Source organism: Harpia harpyja, chromosome 20 (assembly GCF_026419915.1).
Source record: "Harpia harpyja isolate bHarHar1 chromosome 20, bHarHar1 primary haplotype, whole genome shotgun sequence".
Lineage (NCBI taxonomy): Eukaryota > Metazoa > Chordata > Aves > Accipitriformes > Accipitridae > Harpia > Harpia harpyja.
In genome coordinates this window covers 550,431-571,438 of record NC_068959.1, presented here as the reverse complement: position 1 = coordinate 571,438, position 21,008 = coordinate 550,431, and the positions used below count along the sequence as shown (strand labels likewise).

The 21,008-nt window shown below is 45.2% G+C and overlaps 1 protein-coding gene across 3 annotated transcripts in view; it reads right to left on the bottom strand.

Annotated features, from left to right (window-relative positions):
- PPP2R2B (protein phosphatase 2 regulatory subunit Bbeta) overlaps nt 1-15,050 on the bottom strand; it is a 120,437-nt gene extending 105,387 nt beyond the window's left edge. Inside the window, exons 1-2 of one of the 3 annotated variants that reach the window (XM_052816391.1) lie at nt 14,945-15,050; nt 14,621-14,698 (exon numbers count right to left, since the gene is read on the bottom strand). In XM_052816391.1, coding sequence (XP_052672351.1) covers nt 14,621-14,684 — 64 coding nt within the window. In that variant the 5' untranslated portion in view covers nt 14,685-14,698; nt 14,945-15,050. Of the gene's footprint in view, nt 1-7,732; nt 7,859-14,620; nt 14,699-14,845; nt 14,871-14,944 lie in introns of those variants that run through there. The other 2 variants (XM_052816388.1, XM_052816389.1) reach the window with 2 other exon arrangements.
- Between the last annotated feature and the right edge of the window lie 5,958 nt (nt 15,051-21,008).

Below are 21,008 nucleotides of genomic sequence, written 5' to 3'. Positions count from 1 at the left end.
GCAGACGCTGTATGACCTTCTCTAGCTTAGTCTTTGTCAAAATACTGGTACCAAATAGAGGGCACAGGATCCACGTTTGTAAAATGTATTTGCATACGTTTGTACAAACTTGAATGAGGAGCAGAGCCCACACACACCCAAGCACAAGGAGGTTTACAAGGACACGCAAGGACTTGCCACGTCCTCCAGGCAAGTCTGGCAGACTCCAGCAGCATCACAGTGCTAACGCATTCAGCAACAGGCTCATAACGGGCAGTCGTGCTTTTTGCATGACTCCCACTGCCCACAGAGGCAATGAAGCCAAGTCTGAGATGCCCCGGGGTCAGGGAGACATAGGAACTACTTAACAGAAGACAGAGGAGTTGCTGTGACTTATCAAGCAGCAGAGATCAGAACTAGTCTGTGCCCTCCCTTGCTCTCTGCACACGCAGTCTGTCATTTGGAAGTACACGTAATTTCTAAAGATCAAATGTAGGTAACGCTTTCTGTTAAAACTCCCCGCAGGAAAGACCTAAACTGCTGGCGGGAGGAGAGGTCACTGCTGCTGACCGAGCTCCCCGCAGATTCACATCTGGTACAGCAGCAGCAGCGGGCACCACGCTGGGACTGGGCTGACAGCCGTGGGTCATCCTGGCATCCCCTCGGGATAACTCCGGCAGGCTCTGCCCTCTCTCAGGGGATTACGGGGATCGGGGACAAGGGCTTTCTGTGCCCGGCAGCAGGGTGGAGCGGGGCTGCACCACGGGCTGGTGCCCACCCTCACCGTAGACAGTGACTGCCCTGTGCCTCTGCTGCAGCTGCAGCTCAGGCAGAGCCCCCCTCACCGGGACGGGCGCCAGCCATTCTTCAGAGGCGTTGAAAGAAAACATTCATTTTCAAATACGTAATATTTACCCCACTGATGTTTAAAAATCTATTTATTAAACTGCCTTTTCATTTCTTTTCCTCTGCTCAGCAATAGGGCTGCTCTGCACTCGGCACAGCTCCCCCAGGTAGCTGTCCAGAAGGACAAACAGCAGTACGCCCAGGCCAGGCCGGCCGGCCGAAGCAGGGAAGGTGTGAGCAGTGTCACCAGGGCAGCTGCCGCCGGTTCACAGCGCTGACAGCACAACACGCGGAGCACCCAGGGAGGCCCTTCGAAGGCAGATAACCTGCCTCCCAGCCAGCGGCTCTGCAGGCGTCTCAGGAGGTCCCAGCACGCTGGCTCGGCACGAAGGCTGCGCCTGCCCAGCCCTTTTGGGAGCCCCGAGCGTGTCCCCGGGAGCCCAGCCTGCACGGGCACCACCGGGCTCAGCTCCGCTCCCACCGGGAAACCTGGACCGGCTCCACCGACTGCCTGCAGCTGCAGCAGCTGTACATACTCACGGAGCTGACCCAGCCACATCAGAGAGAATTCCTTGTCCTGGGCATGCTTCTTAATTAATCTTACCCTACATGTTAACGGTAAAAGGCGTACTGAGGATTGAAGATTCTCCCCAGAGGAAAAGATAGTAGGGGAAATGACAACAGCTTGGCTTTAAAATAAAGTTTTCAGGAGGGTGGAGGTGAGGAAGGCTGACAGCTTAACCCATAACATACCTTCATTTTTCACGATGTAGGGCATTACCTGACCCAGCCATGACCGACTATCTTCAGCAATACAGAAACTCATGACTTCAGCCAGAATTCCTCTGCTGTGCGTAGAAAACTCATTGCAGCGGAGGATACAGATACACTAAAGAGCACAAACTGAATTTAAGTTAACAGCACCATTGGCCCAAAGGCCACACAGACACCAACAGATCAGCAGGCTGCCATACAGTAAATACACAAAACACATTCTCTACTAACGGTGGATGATTTTCTTAGTCACAGTACCAGTTCCCTTCCTGGCTATCCCACATTAAGGGAAAATAAAAGGGCCCAACAAGAGTAATAAGTTCAGAAACCTTCACCTGTAAGGACAGGCTCAGACAGGGAATTTAACTGAACGAGACTAGATACAACATCACAATGAAGCTAATGCTGAGCAATTCTTCCACAGGCTACATAGTGGAGACTGGGAATCATTTTAACTTGCAGACAGTTTTGTTAGAGATAAATGAACACAAACCATGAAGACAGCTCAGCCCTAGAACCGATTACCAGCAAAGACAGCAATGTGGCATCCTTTAAGGATTGAGACATGTTTGACAAGAACCTGTTAAGTAGCTGCTTTATTAGAGCCTGCTGCAAATGGAAAGGTGCTCTAAGAGACCTCCTTAGCTTTTATCAGCCCTCCAGCCTCTCATCACTTCTCTGACTGTATGTTTCCATGCTAACTGTAATAATTATCACTTAAAATCACTTAAACATTGTCATTTAAATCTTGGGAGAAGCAATACAGCATGATGGTTTTCTCCTGTATATCTCCTCCCATTCAAAAATCTTAAGTCGATTTATTAATTCATTAATTGCTGATTTAGAAGAACCTAGAGACCAGCTGGATGGGAGTAAAATTCCAGACCAAATCTGGCATGGATGAAGATCTTTTACAAGAATTCCTGTACTATGTCAATACTACCAATAAGTACAGTTAATCCTGCTAGATGACTCCCAAGGGATTTGTCAGTGCTATTTTTTTATTCCTTCCAAAATGCTGCTAAGAAATCTACCTATGTTTTCTTCCAGCCTTGACCCAATACTCTCATTTTGGAGGAATGTGTGAAATCCCAGACTGCTGTGCCAGCAGTCTCACTGAGCACAGATCAGAGTAGGTAAAATATCAACATCTCCCAGGAAGGCCAGGGTTCCCAGTAGAAATACCAGATGCACGGCCAGGTGGGCAGCGAGTGCAGCCACGACAATAACGTGATAAAGACAGTTGAGATGTTAACTAACGAGACTTAAACCCAGTTCATGGCTGGTGGTAATTGTACAGCCAGTCCATTGTTCTTCACTTCTGCAGCTGCGATTCAAGACCTTCCCATGCTCCCCCCACCCCTTGTTGTTCTCCAACATAAGTCACATTTGAGCAGTGTTGCTTTCACATCTGCATCTGACAGCAGCTAGGATGAAGTATGGCTGGTTTCAAAGCCCTTCATCACCAGCCGCGGCTCCTCCCCATTGGTGTCGCACACACAGACCTGCGGTACCTGTTGTGTACTGTCTCAGTTTTGGGTATGTTGGATGTAGGAAGTTTTCTTTTATTTCTATGTTTTCTATTTCCCAAACAAACAGAAATCTATTCACAGTACAGTGTGAAGCTGTTTCTTCACCCATGAGAAAGAAAACCATCCAGCATCAGAATTCCACACCCATGATTACAACCTTGTGCTTGGCCTACTACTACTTGTAATGCACTACTGCCATAACTTTCTATAAGCTACTGATTTAGTCATTCTAAATTATTTGCATGAATAAAGAATGTGCAGGAATGAGCTACAGCGTAATACCAAGCTCCTGGTGGACTCTTCAAAGCAAGAAATATCAAGACTTGTTGGTGCAGGACAGACAGTGAGTTTATTGCTTATTTCGGTACTATTTGAGCCTACTCAGAGCAATGACTGAACTCCAAACCTTTGGCCTAATGTGACTTACACTCAATGGACACTTTCTTTTGGTCCTTCACAGAAGTGCACAGGAAGTGCAAAAGAAGTGCTAAAGTTTCTTATTACATTGTTATAGTGATTAGAGTTAATAAAATAGTAGAAAACCTACAGCATACATTTGTTTTGACCCTAGCATGAAAGTAGCAGTGCTTCTTTGACGTATGCCTCCTAAACGTGTTTTCATTGTATTGTCCAGATTTTTAGCATTGCAATATCAAATGTGCATCATTATTTTTCTGTTACAATTAAAAACCTGTATCTAGACCTTAGCAGTAAATTCAGATATTGGATAAAGTATTTAATATTAAATAAAGATTAATATTTAATTATTATGTTATTATATTAATAATATTTAATTAATATTTAATATTTAATTTAATTATCATTTCCAATGTTAGTGAGTGAACTAAAAGCAGACGCATTTGCATTGTTTGCGGTTTTGTATCTGCACCAAGCTAACATACTATTGCACACAGATCCCACAGCTGCAGCGATGAATGGCTACACTTACCAGCATGAAATACAAAGTGATTCAAGACCTTAGGCCTAACTCAATGTCAACCAAATTTGGAAAAATTTGGAAGTTACTGAAAATGTATTTGAGTTGTTGGCCTGTCAAATTAATAATGCAGTTAAGGATCTTCTAAGCACAATAACAGATTTTAAGGATAGGAAATAACTCTTACATGTCTAAACATCAATTAAAGTACCCAAAAGAATTAATACTTCTGCAGAACAGCCAACATTTCAAACCCTTCTCAGAAAAGCTCACAAAAATACATTTCTGTTTAAATTCTGGAAGAAAAACATATGCATGACTCAAAGTTTGGTAATTGTATGACCTCAGAGAGCCCACTTCCCATCTTTGTGCTTGCTTCCTCGTCTGCAGGAAAGGATATTGTTTTCTTAATTCAAAGGCTTTTTTTTCTGAAGGTTACTTTGCTAAGGGTTTAAATGATCTTTGAAATCCTTGAGTTGGACATGTTGCACAAATTAAAATATGTTCGCATTTAAAAAAACAGGCAGTTATTTTGATCAGTATATATGTAACCATTCTGAAGTGTTTTATTTTGTAAACACACATCCCAAGTCTGCCAGCTGCTGCAGCCTATCCACAGTTCTCAGGAAATCCGATGCTTACACATACATACTTCTGTTAAGGCATCGGTCCTGCTGTCATTTAACTCTTTTTCAGCAAATAATAAATGATAGAAAGCCCACAGTGCTCATTCCACATCAAAAGATATATTTGGATCGATTTTCAGTGCACACACCACTGCGAGAACAAGGCAGACCAAATACCTCCTTTGCATCTTAAGTAATAGATCAAGAAATGCTTTTCTATAGTAATATTCCTCATTCAAATACAGTTCAGGAGTAGCAATCAAGGTCCAAAGAATAGTATTGTGGGCTCAAATTCTGCCAAACTGCTATTATTCAGCCAAGCTACAGGCATACCTTTAAGGTCAATGGGACACAAGCGTGTGTTCTTACGTGCTGCTGAGTGGGACTGAATTCCAACATGCGACACTAACCCCACACCTGAATGCATCACTGAGCTGTGCTATTAAGGCCCAAGTAGTCAATATTTTCAAAAGATCTCAAAACACACGTGCTATACTGCATCCTAAGCCACACGCCTTGGTACAAGGAGGATTGGTGTTTCTGGATGACAAAAAGCACCAGGAGTATGATGGCAACAACAGGTCACACAAGAGAAGCCAGCATGTCACCTGCTCAGCCATACCACGTCCACCGCCTAAGGCACTTCACTTGCACCAGCTTTCTCCAGATGCACCCTCTCCTTCCCATTCATTACCATAATCCCGCACCTCCACAGTAATGATAACAACGCTGGATCATTTCCATGGGCACTGCCATTCAAGCACGGTAACTTCACAGCAAAGCAGAGCCGAGCAACAAACCAGGCTGTGACGAAATAAATGAGACCTCAGCTGCAACTTTCTAAAACCATTTCACAGGCAGTGCCAGAGAGGATAAACAAGCATACTTGAATTTCAGGTTTATTACAGCTTGGTGCACAGCCTTTGTTCCAGGCTCTTTGCTGACCTAGATCTCTCGTTTACAACTCTGGGAACCTCGGATGAACGAAGGAGAGAATTCTTACAGTGAGGTAATAAAGAATACATCCGGATTTCACGTCCCGGTCTGGACAGAGCCGAGCTCTGAAGGGTCTTTGGAGGAACACCTTTGCCAGGAAGGGGTGAGTACAGAGGGTGGTGCAGGGGCACAAAGGAGTTTCTCCTCTGGTTAAGGAGGACACCTCTGCCAGGCTGGGGGAGGAGAGGAGCCTTTTCTCTTTGACAGGCTTAGCCGTCCTGCGCCTTCTGTCTGTCTGCGGAGTAAAGCCTGGCTGAAAGACTGGCCAGGGCAGCTTCTGACTGAATCTGGTCCCTGAGGCTTCGCAGCTTCACCCCCTGAATAGTGCTGTCCATTTGCGAGTCTACACTCCATCAAGAGTGAACCAGAGATACCAAATCGCAACTTCATCACTTCAAAACATGGAGGTACGAGCACTAGATCCTGCTCCTGCTGCGCATCGTATATTAAGGGTTCTTGTATGCTACACTGGCCTTTTTAGCAATTCCAAGAGGACTGAGGCAGGAGTCAGGCTCTTACCTGGGTTGTCTTCTCAGTTCTGCTAGTGATTTAGCCTGCAACAGAGTCATGTAAACTCTCCAGACCTCAGTTTCACCCCAAGTTAATTATATGCATCTGATAATTGGTCTGCGAAACAGTTCTGTACAAGTTTCATTCTTCATATATTGTTTGCAATGGAGAAGAACAGATAGCACACTGGTGTGGCATTCTTTAATCCTTTTTTTTTTTCTCTCAGTAGTCTCATATGACCTCCCCTAAAACAGTGAGGTCTGCTTCTCCCTGCAATTACTTATTCCAGTAGAACAATCCAAAAGTTATTCAGAATATCTTAAGGAGATGTGCCTTTGGACAAAGTCAACACGAAAACAAAAGAAATCTTCAGAGAAATTTTCAAAGAAAGAACTCCAGAGTTAATCTGAGTTATCTATTGGGATAATTTTATCTGCTTAGAACTTCAGAGAAAATAATAAGTTCACACTGTCTGCTTGGACTAAAATATAGCAACCTAAGTATTTAGCCTGGAGTGTCATCATCTACTGCCCAGTCCTTCCTGCTTGACCTTTCCACTCCGTATCTTCAGCCTTGCAACATTCTTGGTCAAGGCATCAGGAGCCATGGCAAGGTACTCCCCACCGTGTTCCTTTTTCACTAGATACATGCAGTGGGCAGAGACTGAAGCCAGTCATCTCAAAACCAGCCGTTAAGCATACATCCCTACAGTGTTTGTCTGGATTTTCCCCTTGCTCACGGATGAGGTTGCTACTTCAGTTTATGCACACAGACTCAAGTTATATGAATGAGTCCGTAGAAAGCTGGGTGACAGGAAGTGTGTTTTTCCTCATTAACTAACTCTGGTTAGGGCGCATGAGGCAAATCGCTGTGGTTCCACATAGGGGAGTAGCAGTGGTGTGAAATTTTGATCCTGCGGAGCTGTTTGGACGACTGCGGATGATTCGCAAAGCTGTGTGATGGTTCACACACAGCAAATGTGCACACAGTCGTATCACACAGGGTTATAAATCAGAATGAACAAGCACTCCCTATGGGAGAAGTCCCACTGAAGTCTCAGTGAACACAGACCTGATACTTTGCATTCCTACCCAGAAAATACAAAGTTCAAGCGCTGCTGAGAATATTTCATTTATCCCAAATACCTGCAGAACTGTTTTGCCGAGACCTGAAAACAGGCTTTACCGAATGAGGGAAAGGGCACAGGTAACCAAATGCAGGCAGCACTAGATATGATTTTTTCATTTTCTTGGGAATACCCAGATGAATTAAAGGCCATGTTTACAAACTACATAAAGCTGAAAAACGTGCAGCACCGTAACTACGAAGTCTTCCTTAAGCCTGCTTGCTTAGTCGCACTATTAGTGCAGAGTTAGCAGTAAACCAAGCAGCACCGATGGGAATAAACGAAGTCATTTTCTCCTGAGCCCTCAAACGCCCTCCCAGCCTTTCTGCTGCCTCCTCAGCCTTCTCCGGTGAGAAGCAGCAGCCGCTTCCCCTCCCCTGCCCGCCCTCCCACCCGCGGCGCGTACCTTCCGCGTGGCAGCTGGAGGCGAGGATGGAGCTCGGCGGCCTGAAGATGTAAGGCAGGTAGCGCGAGAAGCATTTCATCTTCCAAACCCGGGGTTAAAAAAAAAACAAAAGAGGGAAATAAAACCACACAAAGGGGGAAAAAAAAAACAACGCTAAAAAAAAATAAAGAAGGTAGCGCAGCCCCTCCTCAATCCATGAGAACCTTCCGGTGCCCAGGCAGCCTACATGGCAGAGGCGGCGGGGGCTCGCTGCTGGGGCTGCCCGGCGGGGACAGCCGGCCGGCCGGCCCCCGTGCTGCCGGCCCCCATGCTGCCGGCCCGGCCGCACCGGTCCCGGTCCCGGCCCCGGCGGCAGAGCGGAGCGGAGCGCTCCGGCCCGGCCGGCTCCGCCGCCGCATCGGCTGAGGCGCGGCCGGGTTTGCTGACTAAGCCCGTCCTGCCCGCGAACACACCCCCGGAGCACGGCGCCTCGGCCGCCCGTCCTCGCAGGCAGGCGCAGACCCGCCGCCCAGCCGGCTGCAGGCAGGCAGTCCCGCGGCCGAGGGCGCCGGCGGGCGGGCGGGAACGCAGGCAGGCGGGCTGCGCGATGCCCCAGCCCGCTCCGCGGCAGCCACGGCGTTTCGCAGCCGTCGCCGCGCCGGCGGGCCGGCTCCCGGCGCCCCGCGGGGCGGAGGCGGCCGCTGCCGCGGCGGAGAGCGCTTTCCCTGCCCGGAGAGCCGCGGGTCTCGGCCGTGCGGGGGGGGACACGCGTCACCGGGCCGGGACGGTAAGAGCTTGCGGTGGTTTGTGTTCGGAAACTCTGCTGCTCTCCCAGGGCGAAGGCGCAGCCCAGCCTCCGGAGTGCCGCACGGAGAGGACAGGTAGGTGCCCGAGGTCTCGCTGCCCTCCCCGAGCAGCCGTGCTGCCTCCGTGGGCCAGGGCGGCCCGGGCGCCTGCGGCTGCACAGCTCTGCTCCCTCAAGCCTTCAGAAAGCGTCTTTAGGCAGGGGGGGAACCAAAAGACCCAGCAAGGCACTTACAAACTTGCAGCAAATTACAGCACAGAACAAAAACACACTTTGCTGTATTATGAATTCTTCCGAGGCAGTGCTCTCAATTTGGACTCTCCCATACCCAGTTGAACCTGCAGCATTTAAGCAGCAGAGCAGATCTACATCAGTATTTCTAACACTTTTCCAAGCACAACTCACTCTTTGCGGCAGAAATCTCTCACCGATAAGTGCGCTCCAAACTTGCCCTGCCATGACCTGCTCAGCTGCACATAATGGAAAACATCACAGTAGCAAGAGGACAGGTTGGAAGGAAATAATGTGATAAGCTGCTGATGCTCACACCCCCTGTTTTCCTGCTGTTTAATTACTCTACGGACAAGCTTTTGGTTTAGGACCAAACCCACTCACCATTCGTGCCTGCTGTTGCTGCCTCGTGTGGAGCACTGGGTCATGTTGCTGCTTGGTTTCATCATCTGGCTGCAGTCTTTCTAATTTTGCTGTCATTGGCAGATGACAGCATGACTGCATTTGTACCAAAGAGGTGCAAAGCACCTGTGCCAGTGAAGAGAGAAGCTTTTCATTTCACTTTAATATCTTTCTCTTTATTCAAAACACCCTCTCTGGATGTGAAAGGAAAAAAATCCAGGTCTGGGCTGCAAGATGGCAAAGCCTTCCTGCTCAGAGATGACGGCTCACTCTGATTGCATCACAACAAGTGAAGGCTAAAGATCAAGTACTATTGTGTATCTCAAGTCCATCCCAGGAAACAAGATACAAAATAAAGAGACAGTATTTTATAAAGCACTCTTCATGGAAAGTCACTTTATGTGTTCATGTATGACTCAGAGAATGAGATTATTTCATATACTAGCCTGGAAATGTAAACGACTGTCTCTGAAGCAAACACTGCTGTTTAACTGCACCCAGAAACTACATTCAGGTTTACTTGAGAAAGTGATGAATGTCGTCTCCAGTTGAAATTACAGAGGGAAGTTAAGTGCGGTATGCATAATTAACCACATCACACACGTGAAAACTGCAACTACGTATCTCTAATGATCACAGGCTCAGTTACCACTTTCATAACATAACCTGGAAAAGAATGTGAATTTCCAAGCAGCTAGATGAACTAATATTCTGGAGCCAGGATGCCCTTAGAGAAGGCTAGGGCCACCCCTAAGTCAGGCCAGCTGAGAACAGCTCTGGAGAAACCATTCACCTTATACAAAGGAAAAGAGAGCATATTACTGTTCTAGTTACGACCTTTCCTTTCTCAGCACATGGCTTACACGATGCAGGTGCATATCATGAGAAGGCAGCACACACTGTGGTACCCAACGACGGCATCTTCAGAGCCACACTGCCACACCTCAGGCATGGTCATCCACTGCGCACAGACCAACCTGCTCATTCTCCAGCATGGATTTCCATGCCAAACACATCCCGCTGCAACCCAGATTCTCACGATCACAGTACTGGGCTTGTGTAACTCACTCTGGTAGCAGAGCACTGGAAGTTTATTTCACTGCTGGAACAGAACGGATGAACTAAACTGAGAGGTGTTGACCTGCCTGCTGTTCAAGGAAAGGAGAGGAAAACTGACTGCTCCAAGACCAGTCCAAGTCCCTCGGCTGTCCGGACTCACTCTTTGGTCCTGTGCTTAAGAGCCCAGAAAGACATTTGCCCCAGTTCTGCTTACAAAGATCACCATTACAGCTTCAGGTGGAGGACTGTGTTTCTTCGTAAACCTGTGCCTCCCCTCCCTTTATGCCTTTTTAACTGTTTATACGGCACCCCTCTAGTTTCTGTGGCTGTCTTTATCACCTCCTTATGGATGTTATGGATGTAGATATAGATCACAGAGAGTCAGAGGTTATGTGAGCCTCTGGAATAAATATTATCCACACGGAGCTGTGCAGTAACTTGCTTCAGGTTTACCCAGGAACTCAGAGTCAGCTTGAAACAGAAGCCGTATCTGAGACCTACCTGTAGGACTGAAATCTGCAAATACTGTGCCTCTCTTCCACCATCTGCATGGATGTAATAGATTCCATTGTACATGACAGAAAAAATATCTTTTTCCACTTAAAAATAGGCACAAACATTCCCTAAGAAACAGATTAATTCCACTTCATTAAAATAATGTACAATTCCCCCCCCCCCCAATTATCTTCATTGTGGCTTGGATGTATTTAAATATTTATACTCAGTTTTTATGTTCCATTAACAAACTGAGTTTCACTTCACATGCAAAGATCGGAATATATATTTGAGCTTAATTAGCAACACAAAAAGGAAACCAACGTACAAGACCACAAACCAGGCTCTGAGCCACCTTGGTGAGCCTGCAGACCACCATTCAACACTGAAATCTTTGAGTTGGAGTTATTGGTTACACATTTGGATGATGTGGCAAACACAGGCATGTGCAAGCAGACATAATAAAAATCTCAGACCTGCTGGAAATGACTGTTGTTCATCGAGCTTGCTACGAACTGGTGACATTCCAATTGCAAAATATTCCAGACACGGGGCAGAACATCTGACTTCATTAGGACCATTTTAATTTAGCCATTAACATTTATGTGATATTCCTCCATTTGATAACTTCATTATATGTGTGCTTTACACCTGACTAATTTAATATGACCAAGATTTAAATGCTTAATGCCTGGACTCCTAGTCTGAAGCACACAGCCCACATGCACAGCAGCCCCAAATCTCCTAAGGCTGCCCTTGCCCTCCTAAGGTGTGCAGCCACTGCGTAACTCCCTTGTGATGTGCCCTTCAGCAAGCGCTGAGGCAGCTTCCCATGACCATGGTAGTTCTACACTGTGCATCATGAGGCTCAAGAAGACTAGAGGAAATTTCACCTCTTAAATTTGCACTGATCTGTTTTCCACACTAGACTGCTAATTATCAATATACCAAAATAAGGCAAGATCTCTAAAATTTGTTGCCTTTCAGTAGTAATGAAATACAGTTCAAAGCAAGTAATGAAATACAGTTCAAAGCACTGTAGCACCACAATGGCAATCTGCAACATCATTTACTTCATATTTAACATTGAAATCGGTGTTTGTCTGAGCAGCTGAAAGATGTCCCAGGCCTCCCATCTCCGCACAAGAGACCTCATTCATTCACACAGTTATTAGAGAGTTAAAGCATCCATTACACCACTGGTTTCATCAGGACAAGTACCACACACTACAATACCATATTCCAATTTAAGGAAAGCAATGACCAAGGGAAGAACAAAATGCAAAAGTTTGTGTGTATCTCTGTTCGTGCAGCTTTACGTGTGCATTGAAAAGAGCAAGCATATTATCAGAGAATTAATACAGAATTCTTCTCAGCAACATTTTAAGTATAATTTGAAAGCCAGAATGACAATCCATCCTGCTGAAGGAGGCAGGCTCTTCTACATTTAAAGAGGCAGAACATTCTAAACATAATAGTAACATCTCCTTTCACCTGACCATACACAAATGCATGCATTCCAATAACTAATAAAATTACATTTTGTAAATTCATGATGCTTGAATGTTACCAAGAGTTCTGAAGGTCAAAAATGTGCCACAAAGACTAGCATAAAAGTAACAAGTTATGGACAAACCTCTGATGAAGGTGAAGCATCTGTGAAAAACACTTTTATGACATGTAATTCATGTATGTGTACATCTGTATCCACACACATACACATTCACATACAAACACAAAAACAGCGTAACAACCAAAAGCCCAATCCCGTACCTAAAATACTCTCCTGAGCTTTCTGCTCAGTCATGGTGAGGCCGTTTGTACATGTTGACCAGATTCAACAGACCAACATGATCACCTTTTTGTTACTGGTTTCACTGAATATAGCCTTTAAGTATTATCTATCAGCCTTTACTGTTCTGCGAGTCCAGGTTACCCCAAGCAAAAATCGCAGGGGGCCCTTCCTGTCATCGTGCCTCTGGATTCCTCCAGCATTGAATCTCAAATGTAAAAAAAATATAGCTTATAGCCTTCAGCTGATAACTGGTTACATTAAGAAAAGGATAGTAAGTAAGAAGAGGCAACCTACCGTTTTATTAATCCTGAACTAGCAAACAAGTACTCTTGACCATTTAAAATTATTTGCAGATTCTACAGTAAAAGCTTAAAACACTTGTAAACATTTTTGCAAAAAAACCACCTCAGTAAAAAAAATATCTTGGCTTTAATCACAATGGTGTTTTTTTTCCCTAGAGATTTAACAAATCATTAAATATTCTCCTGAGTTTTGTCCCCCACTGTAGTCTCTAGAGGTTACAGACTGAAACCCTCTTCTGCAAAAGCAGTGTAACAGAGAACTGCCACTGAACCGAAACAGATGACGGTACTCCAGGCAGAATCCCATTCCCACCAGGAGAAGTCAGAGCTCTGCTGTCAGAGGCTTGGGCTGACTGAGTCCTCTTCTCAGTCTTACGAGACTGTGCTTTTAAAGAAAGCATCACACTTCTGGAAATATAACAAAATAGAAGAAATATATCTAATAGGCCAACTCAGTTCCTGCATTTATTATCTTAATCTCCACATAAGGAGCTGCAAGCAGTTGCAATTTTAGCAACACTTTCCCAGGCATTGCTGCGCTTGTTAGCATGCTTTTTCCCCAGCATTATTCTTATGTCCAAAACCATTCAGGTGGAGGGATGAAATGCTACTAGTAGTGTCTACACTCTGGTTTCAGGCAGAAAACATTGGCACAGTTCTGCCAGTGCAACCAAGTCTTGCTGGGCAGCACCCTCACATGCTATATTCCAGGTATCAGCCTGTCCCTCGTGCAGTCAATCAGCAGTGTGATCCCAGAGAACAAAGCTTGTGTCCTCTGGTGCTCCAAACAAAACATGACAGAAATTTACATGCAAATGTAAAAGGTCACTGTAGTAACACAAACCAACCTGCTCTGCACAGGGGAAGACAGGATTTCATCACTGTTTGTTTGGCCTCCCTAAGGCACAAAACCATTGCCTGTACTCGGAGGGTTAAGAGAAGAGGGATGTGATAAAGGTTTCAGTTATCTTTGAGGGATAACGAACATATAGGGAATAAAATGTGAAATAGAAAGGGAAAGGAATTAACGGATTAATGGGCAATGCAATAAGAGAAAGGAAAGTGTGAAATGAGAATAAGAAAATGTAGGAAAATGCCCGGTTGAGAAGTTTAACCAGAACAATCATAGGAAGAACAGAACTGAATGAATAAATTCAACCTTAACGTCAGGAAAATTAATGCATTTCTTTTCAGTTGTCCATGTTTTTGCAGTCCACATGTTGGCTAAATGCCAAACAGATGCGCTTGCAGAGAGAGAAGTGCCCAAGTGATTGAGGAGCACAAATCGCCCTGAAAGCTACTGAGTGTGAGAGGGGATGTCTTGTGCTCCTAAATCCCCCAACTGCCTGCATCAATCCCTCCCACACAGGTACATACATATCTGTACAAGTGTATGCGCTGCAATTTATTTTAACTCCATATACAAGAATGAGCACCAACTTACACTTATGTTAGTCAGAAACAGAATCCAACTGATTCCAGTAAAGGATGTTACAATGGGAGAGGCTGTCTCGTAATTCCCTGAAAAATTCTGTAAATAACAGCTGAAAACCAAAAGGAAATCTATTTCAAAGATTATTGATATGATTAAGCCATAATGCCTTCAAATGACTTTTTTGGATCAATAGCTAATTTTAGAGCCCCATCTCTTTCAAATGCGTAAGTACATAATGAAGGCAGAAACGAAAAGAGTGCAACTTAGCTCTTTGCCAGCAGTTTCCAACAACAAGCGAACAACCCCCCTGCACGCTGATTAGGCAAGATGTACATGACAAACAAGTTATTTCTGATCACAGCAACAAAAGGAAAAATAAACTTACCTTCTGTCACCCCAATATCTATAGTTCCTTTTACTTGACTAAAGCACCACAGCACATCCTGCATGAGGTTTCCAAATCCTGCCAGGGAAACATATGCAGAAAAAAGATAAGACACGATCACATTGGTATATAGCTTGTCCTTTTTAAAACAAACACATACACACGCACATACAAATTGGCACACAAATACCTGCAGTCCCTGCACAAAGATAAATATTTGCTCACCTGGTATCATTCTTCCATACAAAGTGCAAAGCTAACACTGCAAAACTGAAAACATTATGCCCGCGTTATGAATTGCCCGTCTGTTTGTTTTCTCCGTACCATGGTAGGGCTATTTTGAAAACGGTGCAATTGGAGTCAGTCCCCTCTACATCACTGGCAGCATCACAGAAGAGTCAGGAGGCCCTGTAGTCACGGTCTTTGTCACAGGCTCTCTTCATCAGAATACTAATGCCCCCAATCATTTCCAGCACTGTTAAAGAGAGAGTGAAATAGAGAAAAAGAGAACTACTCTTGCTACCACAATAATTTTTTTTCCAATTTGTGGTCAGTATAGGTGTGAACTGCTTGGCAATGAATCCAAGCAGAATGAAGCCGCTTTACAGGACATCGTAATATTATAATCAAAATTTGTGTGGAATTAGAAGTGCACTGTAGTTGCTTTAAAAGAATACTACAGGCATTTCTATTACAGGGCATATTATTAAGCTGTAGCACTCTCAACTGTGCTTGCTGCTGTAGTGTTAAGCCACTCTGAGAGAAATTAGGATTTTATCTACTGCTGCTCCTCCTTTTCGTGACAGCTCAGCAGAATTTCCCTTTCTGTAATGCGGTTTTCACTGTAGCACAAAAAATTCACTGCCTCAAAGGACAACTTGCTTCCTTTTATCCTAACACACATTTTATCTCAAAGCAATTTCCAGACATGAAGAAAGCAGCACAATGGAGCCATGAGGACAGGGAATGTCATCTTACCCGTTTTACACCCAGCTGAGACGTGGCACAGAAAATGTGACTGTTTCGCAGCCAGCAAGTGTGATACGGGATTCAGTCAAGGGGTCGTGCTATGGGAGACTCAAACTTGCTACTTCCCTGCAAAAGAGAAGGAAAACGTGGGATTGCGAGATAATGTATAGCTGGAGATAGAACTGAGTGAACTGGACTATCTCATGGCCTACCCAAACGTCTTTGTGAGATTTCTGTCTGGTTTTTAGATCATGATAGGTTTTTGTATGTTAATACAGGTCCATATATATCATATATGTTAAAAGTAATAAAATCATCTTCAATACTTAATAGATACAAAGCCCAGAATGAGCTTTATTGCATACTTCGAGCCAAATACAAGGGAAAACTGGAGCTTTGAGAGTATGAAAAGATCTGGAATCTGAGGGTATGAGACAGTTTGATAAGACTATGAAAGAATATTAAGTTTAGTGAGATTCATAACTTGAGATGTCCGGACAATGGGAACACCTACAAAATATGACAGGAAGATGTGAAAAAAACAACATCTACAAAAACAGGTCTTAACATTATTGCATAAACTTCAGTGTCTCATAAATTCTGCTGAAGTGTTTCAGAAGCAAGCAGACAACATGGTGGTTGAGAGGAGCGATATCATGATGCCCTTTCCAGAAAGCTCTTCTCTATTGTTATGTAATTCCACTCAGATAAACTCCTCAAAGGAAAAAGGATTTGCGAGTTAAAATTCTTCCTCCTAGTCTGGGAGCCTGATGACGCCTAACGGGTTTCTGAAAACAGGGACTTTTGTGTTTTCAGGTACCTTGGCTGCTCACAGGAGCGGACGGGGACAGGCGGACGGACAGACAGCACGACAACCCCGCGGTGGTCTCCTCGCTCGCCCCGCTCCAGTCAGCGTCGTTTGCGGCTCTTGTTTAAGAAACGCTTCTCAGTACCGCAGCAGGCAAAACGAGAGGCTCGTGAGAGGCAAACACGAGGTTTTAGAGGGGTGACTGGTAACTCCCAGCTCCCTCCAGCCACCCTTGCCGCTGTGCCGGCCGGGCTGCCGTGAGGCCAGGCGGCCGCCCGCCAGCCCCCGGCCCGTGTGTCGGGGCAGCTGCCGACACAGGCCCCTCAGGCCCCGTTGTGGCTCAGGGGACGAACAAAGGCAGCACCTCACACGGCCCCGCTCGCGCGCAGCGGCCCTCCGCTCCACAGAGCCCCGCTGACTGGAACGCTCCCGCCTCTTGGCGGCGACGGCCGCCCCACAGCCCCGCCCCAGCCCACCGGCCCGGCGGCCAGCGGCGAGCTGCGCATGCGCGCCCGGGGCGGGGCGCCGGCTGCGGCGGCGGGACGCTGCGGCTCGGTTAGGGTCAGGTTGACGTCTGCGGGTGATAGGGGGCTAATGGCTTTAACGATGCTCAGTTACGAGTGTTTGGCAAAGATTTCTACGCTTATAAACACATCCGTCTCATTTCATATGATTGTTTTGAAGAAGCCACAACCAACCACGGGTTTGAGGACATTTTCTCCATGTTTTCAAAGCGTTTCTCAGGAACTGCTGCTGCTGAAGACACTCATGGGTTTTTGGCACTGGGAATGTGAAGTTGGACATCTGAACTCTTCGAAATACTAAGCACCTACGAAAGAAAAGCCAGTTATTTATAAGGGGGGTGTGTGTGTATATATGGTCATGAGCACATGATTACGCACACTGTTTTTACAGCTGAAATGTAACTGTCTCACAGGTGTCCAAGGCATTGAGAAAAATTATCCAGAACCCCTGATTTCCAATTTTAATCTCTGTCTGCTGTGGCATGGCCTCCTGTCTTCTCTAATAGTTGAGTCCAGACAGATACATTACAAGTGCCCTGAATAACAGCATCAGCATCTTCTTAGTTTGAATTCAAGCAATCCTTTATGGCTGGGTGTAAGCTTGCTAGGAATTTCGCTGTGGGCCTAGAAATAATACGAGAGCTGGTTAAAGACGTACCAGCAAAGCTTTATTAATCACTTCCAAGAACTACTTCCCTTAATCCACAACAGTGTCTTGGAAAAAAACCTGTATTCTCTCTTGTCAAAGAGTACCCCTGAAACCTGGTCGTGCCCAGGTAGCCCATGCTGGAGAGGGCATGGCAGTCCTCAGTCCCATGCCAGATGCTGTGCCAGCGATGGTTGTGCCTATCCGGTGCCCGTGAGCCCGGCAGTGGTGCGGTGCAGTCTCTGTCGGGGCTCGTGACAGCAGCCGGCTGTAGTTACTAATGTCTGACTGTGATCACAGAAAGGGAGTTTGTATGGAAGGAAATAAATTCAAGGGAAAGCTGTTCGTGGGGGAAAGGGAGAGGCTGAGGACAAAATATCCGCATACGGGCCATGAAAAGATTGATGTTTTCCAGAGGCTCTGTCATGCTTGTTGGAGATCAGACTGAAGCTTGCGTAAGAGTGGCAGTGAGTCTCTTCAACATCTGGGCAGTTTGCAGGGTTCTGCCTCGGATCTTCACTGTCATAAACGTTGTTCAGTAAATTTTTCGCCCAGCAGGCTTTGACAGGATTTGTTCCTGTCCTCACTACTGTAGTTCTCACATTTATGCCAGGGATTGTTTATTCCTGCTTTGCGCTGGAAGTGCTGAGAGCAGCAGACAGGGTTTCTTGGCCCTTGGTACCTCCTGACCTCTAGAGCATGAATACTGCAGTATCATAGGAACCAGGTTGGACAAAAAGCCTGTAGTAGCTGACCCCCCATTTGATATGTTGGAGAGGATTGATTTAAAGAATGCTGTTGTGTTTTTTAAGTTTTATTGCTGACTTCACACCTGCAAATTCTCTGTGGACCATGTAGACATCACCTGTAATTCTTAGACTTGTTTCTTTCAAAACTCCAGTTCTTGCTATAAGGATAGGATTTCACTAATGAAGTACATGTCTTGCGATATTGATGTATAAAAAGAGTTTGCCTGCAAGCTTGGTCTCTCTCTTCCCTGCATGCAAATTAAATGCTGTTTTATTCCAAGAATTTTGAGAACTCTTTTAAAAATCAAATACGCCTGGGGAAAGGCTGCACATGGATATTGATTAGTTTTATGATGTCTGCTGCTAACTGCATTGCATTCAGTCCTGAAATGAAATGAGTCATGAATGCTGTATAGCGGCGGGAGAACATCTGTTTGAGTTGCATATGACAGTCTATTAATATTGGTGGGACTGGGTGATGTACACAGAGAACACTTCCTGGTGTGTGAGGTTATGATATGTACTAGTTAAAAGGAGTGGGAGTAGGAATACATTTTACTTCCCAGCCCACCTATTGACACATTGGGTGACCATAAAACAGAGTTAACTTCTATGTGCACCTGTTCGCACTGCTGTAAAACTGAGCTCATTAGTTGTTAGAGTTATTGTTAACATTCCAGTTCCCTGGAGGAGAGCTGTGACACTCTCGCTATTTATTTTTGTGCACAAAGCTATTAATAAAGCATTTGTTTCTGCAGAAACATACTTAAAACTTTTGTTTCCACACTATGATTTTCCCCTAGTTGTTTTTCACAATGTAAATATTATGGGAAAGTTTTAAAAAAATCAAGAAAATGAAGATTGGGTGGTCTTCATTGTGGCAAAAGAAGAGAAACATGTAAGTGACGTGAAGTGGATTTCCTTTTGTATCTGTCTATGTCAGAAAATAGACTCCCCTTACTCCAGGTGTAAGTAGAGCTGGAGGAAGGGAATGTGTGGAGCGTAACCAAATGTGAAAGCAAGGCTGAAGTTAAGGGAAACTCCTCGGTACTGGGAGCACAAGCCATGGCAGTGTGAAAGGGCTGGTGAGGATCCCCGGCACCAAACAGAGCACAGCTTTTCAAGGAGGGACATGGGGTGGGAAGCACTGGAGGGGGAACAGCCTCCATAAACCACTATGGTCTGCTCCTTATTTCTCCCCTTCCCACTCTACTTCATCTACAGCTCTTAAATGTCTTCAGTGCATTTGTAGCTGTGAGTGCAATAATATGTAGAGAGAACTGAGCTGGAAGGGAAATGAGTTTGACAGAAGCTGATACACCCTGTTCTTTGCATGGATTTTTGCAGCCGACTTTGCAGAAGTGTCAATACCTCATCTCACTAGTTTAAAATTGCAGTTACCAGCATAGTATAGAGACTTCTGTGTAAGGAGGACCTATTTATTGAAGGGTAGTTGGGAACCTCAGGTCTGCGTCTCAAGATTTCTCTTCAGAGTTCTTTCTATTCCAGTACTCCAGAAGTTGGAACCAGTTGACAATAGGTTGAGAAGAATGGGGAGATGTGAGAATAACAAAGGGAGTCTTGTGATAATTTGGGCGGAAAACTGAAGCCTTTAGAGTTGCAGACCTTTTAACCTTGCAGACAAACAGAAAGGCAGAGTGAATTTTACTGTGTGTTTGTACAGACCACTGCCCCACAGTGAATCCTCCAAAAGCTGCCGCTGGCAAAGCTCAGGTTAGTGAAATAAATTCCATCTATGAAAAACTAATTTTTGTCCAGTAGCCACAGAGTTATTGCTTTTGGGGACTAAAATCTTTGTGCTGGCTTTGTACTTTCAGTGAGTGTGGAGCAGGAAACGGGGAGGACCTGGATAATGCTGGTACATAAATATGTGCTGAGAAGCAAGTTCAGCAAACATTCTCCTTGAAGTTTCAAGTTGTTCTGCAAAGGATGGAGAGAGAACTCCAGGACATGTCTCAGTAGTATCCACATGAGTTACTTTTTTGCTTTCTTTCCTCTGTGAATTAAAATAGGAGAAATCTAGGTGCCGGTCTGTGTGACTGTTGCTTGAGTGCAAAGGGGACAGCACTGGCAAACACATAGCTGTGCTTTTGCTTTTTGAGGTTCTGGCTGTCAACAAGGACGTGTGATGCATGTGTGTGTTTGATACCGGGTCCCATCTCTGTCCTTCCTGCCCCAAGCTGCTGCCCTGCAGCAAGAGCACTAAGCAGACGTTTCTCTCCCTGACAAGTACTCCTCTCCCTGACAAGTAGTACTCTCTGACTCTGGTCAGCAAAAACCAGATGCTTTCAGTGCATCCCACTTGTATAATCCTGTTTATAGATTTATAAAGTTGTATTTTAAACTGCTTAGGTTGTCGTCTATTGTCTTGCGTAGGAAAGGAGTTTCCAGAACTTTGTTCTTCTGCTGGCAGCATTCTTTAATGTTGTGAAGTAACGCATGCAGCACGAGATGCACATTTTATCCTTATAAATTTAACTTATAATGTAAACTGATTTATTGAACTGTAACGTACTGATCAGCCCTCCATGAAACATTTTTTGTCCTTCAGGTCTGGGTATATTTGTATGTATTTGAGATTCAGTGTTGACCCTTTCAAAGCAAAATGCAGCACGCTCTGTACCCTAATGGCATGTTAGCAGAAGGTGAATGGGTAATGTACAGAGCCTGG